This window comes from Panicum hallii, chromosome 8 (assembly GCF_002211085.1).
Source record: "Panicum hallii strain FIL2 chromosome 8, PHallii_v3.1, whole genome shotgun sequence".
NCBI lineage: Eukaryota > Viridiplantae > Streptophyta > Magnoliopsida > Poales > Poaceae > Panicum > Panicum hallii.
Window position 1 is genome coordinate 521,079 of NC_038049.1, and position 14,226 is coordinate 535,304.

At 45.9% G+C, this 14,226-nt stretch overlaps 2 protein-coding genes across 8 annotated transcripts; both read right to left on the reverse strand.

Moving 5' to 3' along the window:
• Positions 1-2,679: 2,679 nt before the first annotated feature.
• On the reverse strand, positions 2,680-6,280 carry LOC112902432. 7 transcript variants are annotated; one of them, XM_025971507.1, is made up of 9 exons: positions 6,099-6,280; positions 5,438-5,570; positions 4,870-4,989; positions 4,549-4,753; positions 4,146-4,274; positions 3,986-4,035; positions 3,822-3,919; positions 3,456-3,743; positions 2,680-3,367 (listed from the first exon to the last, which is right to left on the reverse strand). In XM_025971507.1, exons 2-9 carry the CDS (start codon positions 5,532-5,534, stop codon positions 2,885-2,887), a joined length of 1,470 nt encoding a protein of 489 aa, XP_025827292.1. In that variant the 5' UTR covers positions 5,535-5,570; positions 6,099-6,280; the 3' UTR covers positions 2,680-2,884. The 7 variants fall into 7 exon arrangements, with proteins under 7 accessions (XP_025827292.1, XP_025827291.1, XP_025827295.1 ...); XM_025971506.1 differs by having other exon boundaries at positions 5,438-5,982; XM_025971510.1 differs by having other exon boundaries at positions 4,870-5,008; positions 5,438-5,515; positions 6,099-6,279.
• A 164-nt stretch (positions 6,281-6,444) lies between these two features.
• LOC112902433 (RNA-directed DNA methylation 4-like) lies at positions 6,445-10,691 on the reverse strand. The gene is made up of 10 exons (XM_025971513.1): positions 10,062-10,691; positions 9,858-9,953; positions 9,554-9,651; positions 8,732-8,803; positions 8,437-8,478; positions 7,525-7,673; positions 7,322-7,440; positions 7,065-7,140; positions 6,937-6,989; positions 6,445-6,839 (listed from the first exon to the last, which is right to left on the reverse strand). The coding sequence occupies exons 1-10, from the start codon at positions 10,180-10,182 to the stop codon at positions 6,682-6,684; spliced, it is 984 nt and encodes a 327-aa protein (XP_025827298.1). The 5' UTR covers positions 10,183-10,691; the 3' UTR covers positions 6,445-6,681.
• Positions 10,692-14,226: the final 3,535 nt, after the last annotated feature.

Below are 14,226 nucleotides of genomic sequence, written 5' to 3' on the forward strand. Positions count from 1 at the left end.
AATGGGTGTACAAACTGAAGAAGGATGCGCAAGGGAATGTGATCAAGCACAAGGCCAGATTAGTAGCTAAAGGCTACGTGCAGAAGCAAGGTGTGGATTTCGACGACGTCTTTGCACCGGTGGCGCGGCTTGAGTCAGTTCGAGTGCTGCTCGCCATGGCTGCCCAGGAGAGGTGGATCGTCCACCATATGGACGTCAAATCGGCTTTTCTCAATGGGGAGCTGAGCGAGGAGGTGTACGTCATCCAGCCGCCGGGCTTTGTGCAAGAAGGGGAGGAAGAGAAAGTGCTACGGCTCGACAAGGCCCTGTACGGGCTGTGCCAAGCTCCCCGGGCGTGGAATATCAAGCTGGATCACAGCCTCTGTGAGATCGGCTTCAAGAAGAGCAGGTGTGAGCACGGAGTTTATGCTCGCGGACATGGCACATCAAGGCTCCTGGTGGGTGTGTATGTTGATGATCTCATCATCACCGGGAGCGACGTGGATGAGATTAACAGGTTCAAGAAGGAGATGACGCGGCTATTCCTGATGAGTGATCTTGGACCCCTGAGCTTCTACCTTGGGATTGAAGTGAAGCAGGGAGCTGAGGGAATCACCCTGAACCACTGAACCAGAGCGCGTACGCGGCAAGGATCGTGGAGAAGGCGGGCTTGGCTGGCTGCAATCCCGTGCATACTCCAATGGAGACACGGTTCAAGCTGAGCAAGGAGAGCTCGGCGCCGGCGATGAACATGACAGAGTACTGCAGCCTCGTCGGATGCCTACGCTACCTCGTCAACACGCGCCCAGACCTTGCATACTCGGTGGGGTACATGAGTAGATTCATGGAGAAGCCCACCACCGAGCACCTGGCGGCAGTCAAGAGGCTCCTGCGCTACGTCGCCGGGACGATCAACTACGGGTGTCTCTACACCAGGCAGGACAGCGAGGCCAAACTGATCGGCTACTGCGACAGCGACATGGCTGGCGACGTCGACACCCGAAAGAGTACGTCTGGTGTTCTCTTCCTCCTTGGTCAGAACGTGATCAGCTGGCAGTCACAGAAGCAACGTGTTGTGGCGCTGAGCTCCTGTGAAGCGGAATACATCGCAGCCACCACAGCAACCTGTCAAGGTGTGTGGCTGGCACAACTAATAGGCGAGCTGAGGAATGAAGAAACCAGGTCGTTTGCACTGAAGATTGATAATCAGTCCGCCATTGCTCTTGTGAAGAATCCGGTGTTTCATGAGAGAAGCAAGCACATCGACACACAATATCACTATATTCGAGAATGTGCAGATGCAGGGAAGGTGAAGGTTGAAAGCATCGGGACGGAACGGCAACTGGCGGACATTCTGACCAAACCCCTGGCGCGCAACAAGTTTGTTGAGCAGCGACTGAAGATTGGAGTTCTAGAAGTTCAGTGAACAAAGCTTGAGGGGGTGAATTGTTGCCATGTCAAGCTTGTTCAAGTATCTAGCTGTTAGTCTGTTAGCGTGTCAAGGGTCTATGCATGAGCTCACGGACTGTGTGCGGCCATGCGTGCGTTGTGGGCGAGAATAGCTCGCGTAGTCCGAGTCCTCCGCGTTCTGGACTCGCTCTCCCGTCGTGCGTCGTGGGGATGGACGCGGCAATGTCGCGGCGGGAGAAGCGCTCCAGCGCTGGTTTTTCCGTTTGATGTAATCGCGAATAAAAGGATGAATAGAGTCAGAAAATGCTGCGACGTTTTGGCAGCCCAAAAACTCCCTCGTGCTCGTGTGTTCTAGTGTTTCCAGGTGAGCTCCGGCTGACAGACGCGAGCTCTGAAATCGCCGATCCGGTCCTCTGAAAGCTTGTAGTCGATGTCCATCCTCAGGGCCTGGCGGGCAGCTCTCTCGAGGCTGTTTGAGAAGTAGCTGGTTAGGTGGATGAGAAGAGGTTGTTGACCTATAGCCCCTTGGTGAAGACGGCGGATCGTCTGGTTCCTGGATTGGAGACCGCGGAGGTCTCGACGTCGGTGGGGTTGTTCGCGAGCGTGGGGAGGATATCGGCGTCGAGGGCGGTGAGCATGTCGGCGAAGCGAGCGAATCTGGCTGCTGGCTTCCTTTTTATTTTATTTTTAATTCCAAATAGTATCCCAAGAATCAATTCAATTATATTTCATTCATGGCTTGTTGGACATGTTGTCCACTGATAGCAATTAATCTTACCTTAATTAGAATCTGTTGTCTTGTCATCATGGATGCATCTGAAGAACTGATTGTCTAAATGGCCGTCCTGATAGCCATAATCCAAGCCTAGGAGTGATATTCTTTTCTTGCGAGGAGAGTGATATTTAAACTTCAGCCGTTAAGATTTATATCATTTTCTTATATACTCCATTGTAGCTGTTTAAGTATGATATGATGCACTCGATCAGTCCAGAAGTGCATGTCCTTTAAATATGTAAATCTATCTATGGTTTGGTTGGTACATTCATCAATAACAACCATGCATTCATTCCAGTTCCTTCTATCTCTACACCTCACGCTTTCTTTTCCAAAAAAAAAACACCTTACGCTTTCCACCGAGTGGATCGTTCATTGGCAGACAATTCAATTCGACGAGGAATGTTTTTCGTCAATCTGACTGGTGGATTCAGTTAAAACAATGTGAAGATCCTTTTGCCAATGTGGGCGGCACAGGCAATCTGATTGATCGATTTGATTTATTACTCAAAGAATAAGCTCAAACAATCTGATTGGGGGCAACATGCCAACCGTTTCTAACAGCCTTTTCCGATCCATCCACCTTCAAAGTTCACATGATAGGCAAGGATATTCATATGCTTCTGCAAACCAAACAAAAAACAGGTCCAGAAGCACTTTGAGCCCAACTCTGTACAGGATACATGCAACTCAGGGCAACACTAACAAGTAGTAATACTCTCACTCATCTTTCATGGCCGTCTCGTGCCTCCTTTTCTGTGCAACCTCTACAAGCAGGGTCAGCAGGGCTTCGCATACCTGCGATGTGTCCGCCTCATCGCCAGGCTCTTCTTTCAGCGAGGAATACACCATCCATGCGTGGTCTAGCTTCCTCTCTGGCCGGACCACCACCGATCCAGGAACCTCAGCATCCTTCCTCGTCACAAGACCATCACTTTTCTCGCCATACCTTGCCACCAGAAGCTGAGAGCATGCTGCCATTGCAGCTGAAAGTGGCATTACAACCGGTATCCTGGTGGAATTGCCATCGGCAGCAATCGGGAGCTCCAAGTGCGCAACATGAGAAAGCGCGGTGAGCACACTAGGAGTGATGCTTGCCTCGGTGTGGAATGATACGATTGGAACCTCCTGAGGCAATGGATGCTGTCGCAGGAATTCTTTCCTCCTTTCATAGGTCAGATCTTCTAGAGCCTGCACATCACCCTGAAAATAACACGACAAATAGAGTCAAGAACACTATCACTCATTGTTAGGCAAGCTGGTTAGTGGCTGGAATGATCAAGGCAAATACCTTAAGGACTTTGGATACCAAGATCTCCATGATTTTACGCAACCTGACATAGTCACCAAGCTGCCCCTCTCGCAGGATATCTGAAGCAACTGGGCTTCCTCCATATGGACTTTGAGCTAATACTAAACCTGCAACTTTGTCTTTCAGCTGTGGCCAGTAGAGGGAGAGGGCTGCAGCCGAATCTACACCGCCCTTACTATGACCGAGAAGTAGCACCCGTTTCCTTGATCCCCAGTATATTTCTTCTATGTATTCCTTTATCTCTCGTGCGTTTTTACTTACTGAAGACTGCAATGTGTTTTTTCATGTATTTCTTAATTAGAACAAATATCAAGAGGCAAGTTACAGGCTAATGTATGGAAGTACCTCACTATGAATTTTGGCAATATGACAAGCTAGACCCATCTTGGAGAAGTATGCCTTTGTCTTGACAAAGTATAGTGGTCCATGGTTACTAAACAGACCTATAAAAATGTTAGCATAAAAAGTTGGAAATTGATAGCTCACAATCGAAGAGGTAACCGACTGACCTGGAACCAGCAAGTAAACAACTGAATCAGGTAGCTTGTGCTCATTTTTCCTGAAGGGGAGTGAGATGGTCCACATGAGATATAGTTCAGATTACATCTTTCATTAGAAGCATTTTTACAAATCATCTGCATTGACATGCAGTTTGGTGCTTTTCCTGTCCTCACAGAGTCCAAGATCTCCAAGAATCTGGCTGTCCCATCCTCAGTTGTAGGTAAGCTTTGATCCTGCTGGAGCCAGCCGATATCATCTGCCGAACCACGAACAGTTTTCCGTGCACGCTCTACAAGGCTGCACAAGGTATCAAAGGAACATACTATGTTGTGAAAGACTATTACATCCACTAAATTTGATTTTCCCATCCAAATTTACTAAAAAGAATTGCACCACTATGGCGTCTGTTTTCTACTCTCAGATGTAGAGTTTAATCTTCAGTATGGACAATACATCCCCAGCATAGCAGATTCTATGAGAAGTGCAGCACTACATGTATTGAGTCCTTAATGCATTGATTAGAGCTTGCATCTGAAGGAACAAAGCATAAAGATTCAAGAACAAACTGTACCCTTGAAACAGCGAAGTTCCATTCTGAAAAACATGTGAAGGCACCATTTGACCTGTGTTTTCTTGAGAGGGGCTTCCACTGCAATCTGCCTGACCAAGGGATGAATTGGTGCCAGCAGACGCTATGGAAGAATTCTGAACAGAAAGCCTGTCTACTGCTGATGCAGGTGGCAGTGTTACTAACTCTTGATCCTCCTCAGATAGACCTGCATTAAGATAATAAACACAATCAATCTGTTAAAATGGAATTACCATAAGAGCCCAGGTTGCTTATGCAATTGACGTAGGGAATCATTTTTCTGAAGAAAGAAAAAGAACTAACCCACATAACCAGGTACAGGGAGGCACTGGGAGAGAAATGAAGCTGTGTGGGCAAGAAAAGATGCAGCTTGATTTAAAGCGGGTACGGAGAGGAATAATTGTGAATCTTCAACCCTGTCAGCTGAGCAACTATCATCAACCTGTATTAATCAAGTAACTGTTAAAGAAAGAAATAACCAAAGAGATTAAGTACAACTATAGAACTTTTGCCAAATATGAAACTTTACATATAAAATCAATGGGATTTAGTTATGCTGTTAATGGTGGTCATGTTTGAAGCATTTGTGAAATCACCAATTTAGGTGGGGTGCAATATTATAACAGTGATAATCTTTACACTTAAACTTTTAAAATTTTGTATTCGAATAACAGGGGTGCCAAGGATAATGAGTGGACATGATCAGTGTACTAATAATAACTTTAAGGTTTACATCATGAGCAACTGAAAAAGAAAAGAGGGTCATGGTTAATTGGTTCATAGAGTGACAGAAAAAGGATAAGAGTTGAACAAAGTTTTGGCAATTCAGTGCACGTGGTAACAGCTGGGAAAATTTGGAAATTCAACATACCGTAGCAGATGTAGATGGCTCCCCCTGTGTTGAAGGCGATTCCCTCATGTTTGGTATGGTTATCCAGAGAATTGAAATCTGCTAGCAATGCTCCCATTTGTCAGGACGTTCAATGTGCAACCAAGCAATGAAGCTGCATAAGGAGAGTAAGAGGAAAAATATGGTGGAGCTAGCGACAGATCAGAAGTTTATGACAAATAGAACTGACAAGGAAACACAACTGGCGAGCAAGTGATGAGGTCCTTTTAGAGCAAAGGAATCACAAGTGCACAAGTAAGGAAAAGGTGGTACTCTTATCGTGAAGAAGGAAAGGATCAAACGCATCTCCAATCAACAAAGGCATCGGAGCTTCCAGCAGGTGCATACGTCAGAAGCCAATTTCCTTTTTTTTCTTTCTTGTTAAGATAAAATATAAAAAAAGGCCAGCGCGAAGCCTGCGCTGCAACCTAAGAGGAAGCAGGTTTCTCTGGATAAAGGAAAGCTGAAAATTCTTGCACGGATAGAATCAGACGACCTTATGGTGATGCGAGATGCTAAGTGCGGAACTGAATCAGGAGATGAAGTATTGAAGGGAATCAGTAGGTGAGAGATCTAACAATCTCAACCAAATTGAATACGACTGGAAAACGAAAGAAAAAAAAGGGGACATCTATCTATTTACCGGAATTCAGAGCGGTGGATGCTGCCAGGACACTATGGTGGATCGGAGGGGAGTCTTCGTCTTCCGGCAGCCGCGTCTCGGCTTTCGTCTCCCACGCCGCGCCGCCCTTCTTTACTCTTCAGTTTTTCTTCCCCGTTCTTCTTTTACGTGGCTCGCTCTCAGTCTGAGTCATCTGATGGGCCATGGGCCGTCACTGCATCCTCCTCCTCCCCCGCCGGGCTGAAAATATAGCCCTGCGGGCTGCGGCCGGTTTGGCAGTCCCACACGGGCTTTCTTTCCTCACGTCAGTAGGGGGGTGCACGTAATATCATTATACAGTACAATAAAACAAGCAGCATACATGACATTTTCAAATTCCAAAGAATTCCTAGATTCTTCTCCTCTGGATAATGCAGGGAACACCTTATCACACACTGAGATACAATGTTTACTAAGTGATGTGTTACACAGTGCTGAGCACGTCCATTCCTTTCCCAGACTGAGAAACACAAAGATTCAGTAATCATCCCTTCCTCACATTACATTCAGCTCACACACTAGCCTCCATACATTTACAACTGCACCTTTCCCCCGCAATTTCATATCACCATTGCTCGTCCCCTTCCACCTCTACTTCTTCCTTTTCGTACTCGGAGCCAGAACCCTCCGTGTCTCCAAAAGGATCCTCATCATTGCTACCATCATCATCATCCTCATCCTCTGACAATTCCTCAGGATAATCAAAAAGTGGATTGTCTTCAGCTGCATGTTATGCGATGGAAAAGTTAAGCTAACTAAAATAACCAAGGACCTCAATTCTCACTGATCAAATATGTGAGCAACATGATCGTACAATTACCATTTGAATCATCTGTGTCGTACGGGTAGTCTTCGTCATCATCCACTTGTAACCTAACAGTCAAAGATTGTTCAGAAGGCACTCTCAAGGGAATGGAACAGAGATGCCCCCATGCGATTCGTATTTACCGTGGATATGAAGCTGCTGACATATCCTCCATGTTTGTATCATCCACCTCCTTGACAGTGTAGATGTCATAAACTTCTGAATATGCTTGTCAGAAAATTTATACTCATCATAACCAGTGCTGGAGCTAAACTGTTCACCTTTACTATTTCAGCACCAGCACTATTACAGATTGAAATCACTTCTTTTATTACTAATGAAAGCAGCAAGAAAGTCTCCACTACTGTTGAGATCATCTCAAGGCAAGAAGCTTGCATACCTTCTGATTGCGCCCATGAAATAATATCTGACTCGATTTCCACAGCAGCTGATGGCAAGTACTCCCGTATAAGTGGAAGAAAGTTGCATAAAACAGCACCCTCTTCGAAAGAAGTAATCCTGCAGGGACTATAGTGGGACAAATTACAATAGTACAACTTCAAATTAAAAAGAACTGGTAAATAGTTAGAAAGCAAGACTTGCCGTGGTTCTGCAGGATTCTTCTCTTCATCTGGATCTACTTGGACAGCATCATAAAGATGGCATATTTCTCTCAGTGACTCATCAGCTTCATCCTTTTCTCCTTTCCGACTCTTCCATATTTGTGCAAAGCGGGCATTTCTTCCCAGATCCTGTATGGTCAATGAACAAAACCATGCATAAGAATGACCGAAGCAGAGCATCATGGAGTTTAAGAAAAATAAAGTACTTGATCGCAGTTTTCTAGTTTCAGGAAAATTAAGGAATAGCATGGCTTCATGAAACTGACACACATAAATAAACACGCCAAGGCCCATGCTACAGCAACTCCAGGGACTAGCCCTACTTAGCTAAAAGGGAATAAATTAGTACAAATAGGTCCTTGAGAATTCTATACTAGTCTCAAATACCTCCTTGTAACTTGCAACTATCAAATATTACTCAACACAACTAGTCAACCACACATTTGCGTGTATCCCTATTGGTCTGAGCCTATCCACTTGGAACTATCAAATATGCCACTCTCAAAGAACCAAATGATCTTGTAAAAAAAAAGGAACCAAATGACCACATTGCTCAACACAATAAGTGTCCAGAAACAGGATTTGGCAGTGTACAGTGTACACCATAGAATCATTTATTTAGTCCACAAGCTTCGTAGCTGTAAGTCTGCATAGCTAGCTTGCCATGTGCTTGTGGCAAGGGTGTCCAGAGTCTAACTCCCAACCGATAAGCACAGCTGATGTGCACAGTGTAATTACAGGAACCACTAGATTCCTCCTGTAGTTAATTCTGTGCTTGATTTCTGGCACATTTCATGATTTACACCATCCGTCAAACTAATTGCCTCATTAGTATTCGTACACAATTGAGAATCACGAGCTGACTGCAGCGAGAATAATATGATGTGCGTACCTCATGCCTTTGCCTGGCTGCTGACCGTAGCTGGTCTGGTTTCTGTTGGCACAAGAAGGGAAAAATTCATATAGGATATGCGAGAGTAATAGGATGTGCGTACCTCATTTTAGAATTCCACCAACTAAAATTCATATAGACAGCTCGATATGGAAACACTATTTCCCAGATTGTAAACGCGGACTGACAGCCACGTTCAAGGGAAAAACTAAACAGTTCGATTAACTCATGACCCTCGTGAGATCCAGCAGAAAAAAAATTAATGCGGTAGACAGTAGAACAAAGTTTCTGTTACTTTGTCTTGCTTGATTCTGTCATTCCACTCCTTCGTCTTGCTCTTTATCTCTTTGGTATTTGAGTCAGCAAGCTACAAAAACAAATAGAACTGTTTACCAAAAAAATCTCATACACGTTATAGAACAAGTTTTGTCGATCCATCGTGTAGCCATGTTTTAATCTGTAACAGAAACTGAGACCTCTTTTCCATGCAAGTGAACATCAAAACGGCATTCAAGATGTGATGAAGATTCAAAGCCATCTCTATAGAGCTCACAGAAATAAAAATAACAAGAGGTCAAATGAAGCAGGAGTATCGTTGAATACTAATGAGAAATGAAACATCTACCAAAATTTAAACATGAGCCAAGAAAGAGTTATGCCATGCAGAGATGCCAAATCTGGATGCCAAACCAGTTTGACAAGAACATAACAACAACAACAACAACAACAACAACTTAGCCTTTTGTCCCAAGCAAGTTGGGGTAGGCTAGAGATGAAACCCACAGAAACAAGAATAAGAAACACAAAAAGGCACAAGCCAAAGGAAGAGTTAGGGGTTAAATAAAAAGTAACAAAGGTCACGGTTCAGGTACATTAATTGCTAATCTCCAAGCGCTCCTATCCATAGCTAATTCCTTAGCGATATTCCACTCCTTAAGGTCTCTCTTAACAGTCTCGTCCCAAGTTAGTCTAGGTCTACCTCTACCTCTCTTTACATTATCGCCCCGCTTTAAAACTCCACTACGCACCGGCACCTCGGGAGGCCTCCGTTGTACATGTCCAAACCATCTCAACCGATAAAATAAAAAAAACAAATGGAAAAGGATAGGTATATTACCAAAAGAGAGTGCAAAACATGTTCAACGGCTTGAGAATGGTGCACTGTTTCTATGTGTTGAACAAGAAGCTTCTTAACCCGTGGTTGCTCCTCTGAAGCTGTGGGCATCCGGCAAGACAGTAAGACATTTTTCAGGTGAAGGAGGCACTACTACTACTATAGTACTATGTTCTTTCTGGTCTATAATTTTTTGTCTGAGTGAGGAGGATTTGGTATTATATCATGTATAGTATCGATGTAGGGTGACAAAGTTGTTTTTGGCAAAGCACCATGGCGTCAAGGTTACATTCTGTTTGGTCCGTACCTTTAGCACTGGAGGAGGAAGAGGATGGTTCGAAGATGGAGAGGCTGGAGAAATCGAGCATTGCCTTCTTCGCTGGCCTTTCATTAATCTCTAGCCCTGATAGAGCAAATATTTTTTTGTGTGAAAACATCTCCTTTTATCAAGTAGAAATTCAAGGAGGAAGGGGACGGGGCAATGCGAAAGGAAGATAGAAGGGGAGCTCACAGAAAGCGTCCGGGCGGGTTTGCGAGGGCTTGCGCTTGACCCGGACGACGATGGGCTTCTCCCTCGCCGCCGCAGGCTCCGAGGTGGAAGCTTCTCCGGCGGCCGCCGCCGCAGACGCCATGACCGGCGATTGGGTAGTAGGATTAAACAAGGCGCGGCCTGGGGCGACGGTGCTGTGCACGCGGGCGGCGCCGCGCAGGCGGTGCTGCGCAGGCGGGCTGGCCGAGCGGCAGCGCTGCGCAGGGGCCGGGCGGTGCGTCGGCGGGCAGGCCGAGCGGCAGCGCTGCGCAGGCAGGCGGCGGCGGAGCGTAGCTGCGCAGGTGGCAGAGCGGTGCGGAGGCGGGCAGGCCGCGTGGCAGAGCTGCGCAGGCGGGCAGGCCGCGCAGCAGAGCAGTGCAGATGGGCGGCGGCGGAGCGCAGGCAGGCGGGCGCTGCGCGAGCGGCCGAGCGGCAAAGCGGCGCAGGCGGGTGGTGCCGGAGCGGAGGCAGGCGGGCGGGTGGTGCGCAGCAAAGCAGCAACGCGACAAATTGGCGGCGCAATTTGGCCAGGCGGCGGCGCAGCAGGGAGGGGAGGGGAGGGGAGGGGAGGAGACGAGAAGGGGAGGAAGAGGAATGGTGGCTGACGGACGGGTCCCACGTAACGGAGATTCACAGATTAGGAGCGATTCGATTCTCCTAAAAAAAACTATTCCATCCCTCCAACCAAACACAGGCTATGGATAGAATCATCTCACCCTAAAATTTAAAATGGAACCAATCCATCCAACTTAACTCTCCAATCAAACACTATCTAACTTTAGATGGTGCTTTAGACTTTAGAATTCATGCACACGGTATCTGACGAATAAGGAGAGGAGGAGCATGGTTGGTCGCCAGCGTACAGCGGCGCAGTCCAATACCAACATCAACAACAATGAATAGATTGTTTGAATTTTGTCGCCAACATCCTCAACAGTATAGCCTCATCTTGCGCCCCCAAATACAGGCTCCAGATAAGAAGAAGCGGACGCTGAATTCTCATCGACACAGCATCTTATCTAAGCTATCATGAATCTGCCGCTGACATCTATGCAGCGGTGCCAAGCCCAAACCACCAATAAGCCTACTCCTCGTGCCTTCCTTGGCCTCCTCTCCGATGTTATCACTCATCATGTTACTTCAACGGTGCCCTTTTGTTCTCCTCTTGTTATGTTGTGATGTGAATTTGTTCATTAAAAAAAACACTAGGAGGAGATTTCGATCCAACGGTATATTAATTTTAGTGGTGGATAGTCTTCCTTGTGTTGCTCCTTCTCACTTAGACTAAATAAAAGAGATTTGGTGTAGATTGGATTGCTCTTGAAAAAATTAGTATGATCAATTAGAGTTTCCACCTTGAACTGAAAAAAACTTTATCTTTTCATGTTTGGATTTGGAAAAAAATGGTAGCATCATCACATAAGATTGGCAAGAGAAAATTTAGTTGTTCCTCTATGTGTTGAACAAGAAGCTTCTTAACCCATGGTTGCTCCTCTGAAGCTGTGGGCATATGGCAAAGACAGTAACATATTTTGCAGGTGATGGAGGCACTACTACTACTGTATTCTTTCTGGTCTATAATTCTTCGTCCGAGTGAGGAGGATTTGGTATTATATTATGTAAAGTAGTGATGTAGGGTGATAAAGTTGTTTTGGCAAAGCACCATGGCATCAAGGTTACATTCTGTTTAGTCCGTACCTTTAGCACTGGAGCAGGAAGAGGATGGTTCAGAGATGGAGAAGCTGGAGAAATCCAACATCGCCTTCTTCACTAGCCTTTCATTAATCTCTAGCCTTGATGGAGAAATTTTTTTTTTTTGAAAACTACTCCTTTTATCGAGTAGAAATTTAAGGAGGAAGGGGACGGGGCAATGAGAAAGGAAGATAGAAGGGGAGCTCACAGAAAGCGTCCGGGCGAGTTTGTGAGGGCTTACGCTTGATCCGGACGACGATGGGCTTCTCTCTCACTGCTGCAGGCTCCGAGGTGGAGGCTTCGCTGGTGGCCGCCGTTGTAGATGCCATGACCGGCTGTTGGGTAGTAAAGTTAATAAGGTGGCGTCTCGGAAGGACGAGTGGTCCCTCTGGTACTCTAGCTATGGCGGTGCTTCAGGATTCGTGCGCACAATATCTGACAGACAAGGAGAGGGGAGCATGATCGGTCGCCGGCGCCCGGTGGCGGAGTCCAGTCCACGAAATCTGTATTGGCAGTTCACGGTATCATGGCCACCAAGATACCTTAACGCCTTGGTTGCGTGACGTAATTGATACTGATATCATCTAAACTGTCCACACTAACTTCCTATGTGCCATTCTTACCGCAACCAACTCGTCTCGAAATACTGGTGGGTCCAGACATCTTTATCGGAATTGCAAAATTTTAGCGATACAAACGCTGCTTTGTGACCTATGATAAGTGGATTTCATAAAAATCCACAAGGGGGCACTTTTTCCAATTTAGCTTCTCTAGGGTGAGACCTCACACGTTGCATCTTAATCTCGGCTATCTCTCGGGTACTGTTGGGATCAAGTTCTATTGTGGATAGGTCCATCGACCTGTGAAGTTTAGATTAACCTCTTGCTGCCAGCATTTCTAGATTGCAATTACCGGACGCATCGCTGCAGTTTCATCTAGAAATACTGGTGGTAATGTTAGTTTAAGCTTCATTAGCTTATGGCCCCAGTCATAGTAGAGCAAAAGCTCAACGGCGCTCCGTTTCCTATCGGCTTTCTAGCTAATAGCTTTCACGCTTTATTATCACCAATTATATGGATCCGATTTGGACAACCGATGAGCCGCTCATGCTTTGCTTATCAGGATACTAGGATCAGCCTTATGGCTTATTATTCATTTATCATGCTTTATTAGCATGTCGGGTGACATAGTCTGTAGCACGTACCATGATTGCTTTAGTCATTTACACTACATAATTATATTCAATATCTATTTACATATGGTGTTTATTCAAAGTACCCCTATCTATGAGCACACGAAGGCTTCGCCGCCTATCAGCTCATGTATTTTAGGCTTCTCTTGTCAGTTGCAGGTTAAATTGAGTGGCACGCTTTGCACCTATACGAAGCTAATTGGAGCCTGCGTCGGAGTAAAGCAAATCTCTCGGGTCCTCGCGTGTGGTCACGTAGAAAGCCGATAGCCGGTTTTTTGAGTCAACACCATACCATAGCATAAAAGGTCTTAAGTAGGTGATGGCAAGATCACCATGTAGTATAGTTCTGTCATGGTAGGGTAGTCACGTAAAGAGTGCAAGAGTCTTCGTGTTATATCCTATATTATCGTGGTGAATAAAGAGTTGAGTCCTGGTAGTCTCCCATATTGGTATTTATGTGAAGGTCTTATTGATGTAGTGTAGGTATAGAGTCCACAGAAGAAGTGGTATCACAGTAGGGTATCGCTTCTTGAAAGTCGGCATCGATTTCTCAACAGGCGTATTGTAAATCTAGAAGTAACACCGGTGTCAACCTAAGACCGCCCTGGTAAAATGCAAGCATCCCGAAACAACCTTGCTCATTAGGTGGCCCACCACATGTCACACACGCTGTCACTTGACACGCACCACACGCACCTATCAATGCTTTGATGCATAGATATTCATTCGTTTATTTTGCACGCGGAGATAAACAGCCATGCTAGTGGAAACGCAAGCACGTCTCCTTCGCGCCTCGCATACAGTTGCATTTCACAGATGGAAGTACGTCCACATCATTTGAGCCGCACCAAATTGGTCACTAGTTCATGGCATGTGGGTTTTGCAGAGGTAACTGGGTGGCAACTGAAGAACCAGATTGCAGGGAAAGATGAGGTTGATCGCGGCGTGTTTGACTTATGCATGCGCCGCATTGGGCCAGGCCATTCGAACTAGAAAGATCGAACCAGACATGCATATGTTCAGCATGACTATGAATTCAGCATGCGCTATCAGCATGACTATGAATTCAGAACCATATTATATTAGGGCTTTATACAATGTTAAAGAATGCATCGATCACGTACAGTGATGTACCTGTCCTTCTGTATCACAGGTACGCCAGCCATACAACATGAAGAATGTTTCGATTTTGGGGATCGGAGGCAGATGCAAGAACTGCAGCATCAGAACCTTAGAAGCGTGAGCATCACAGGATTCAGCTCC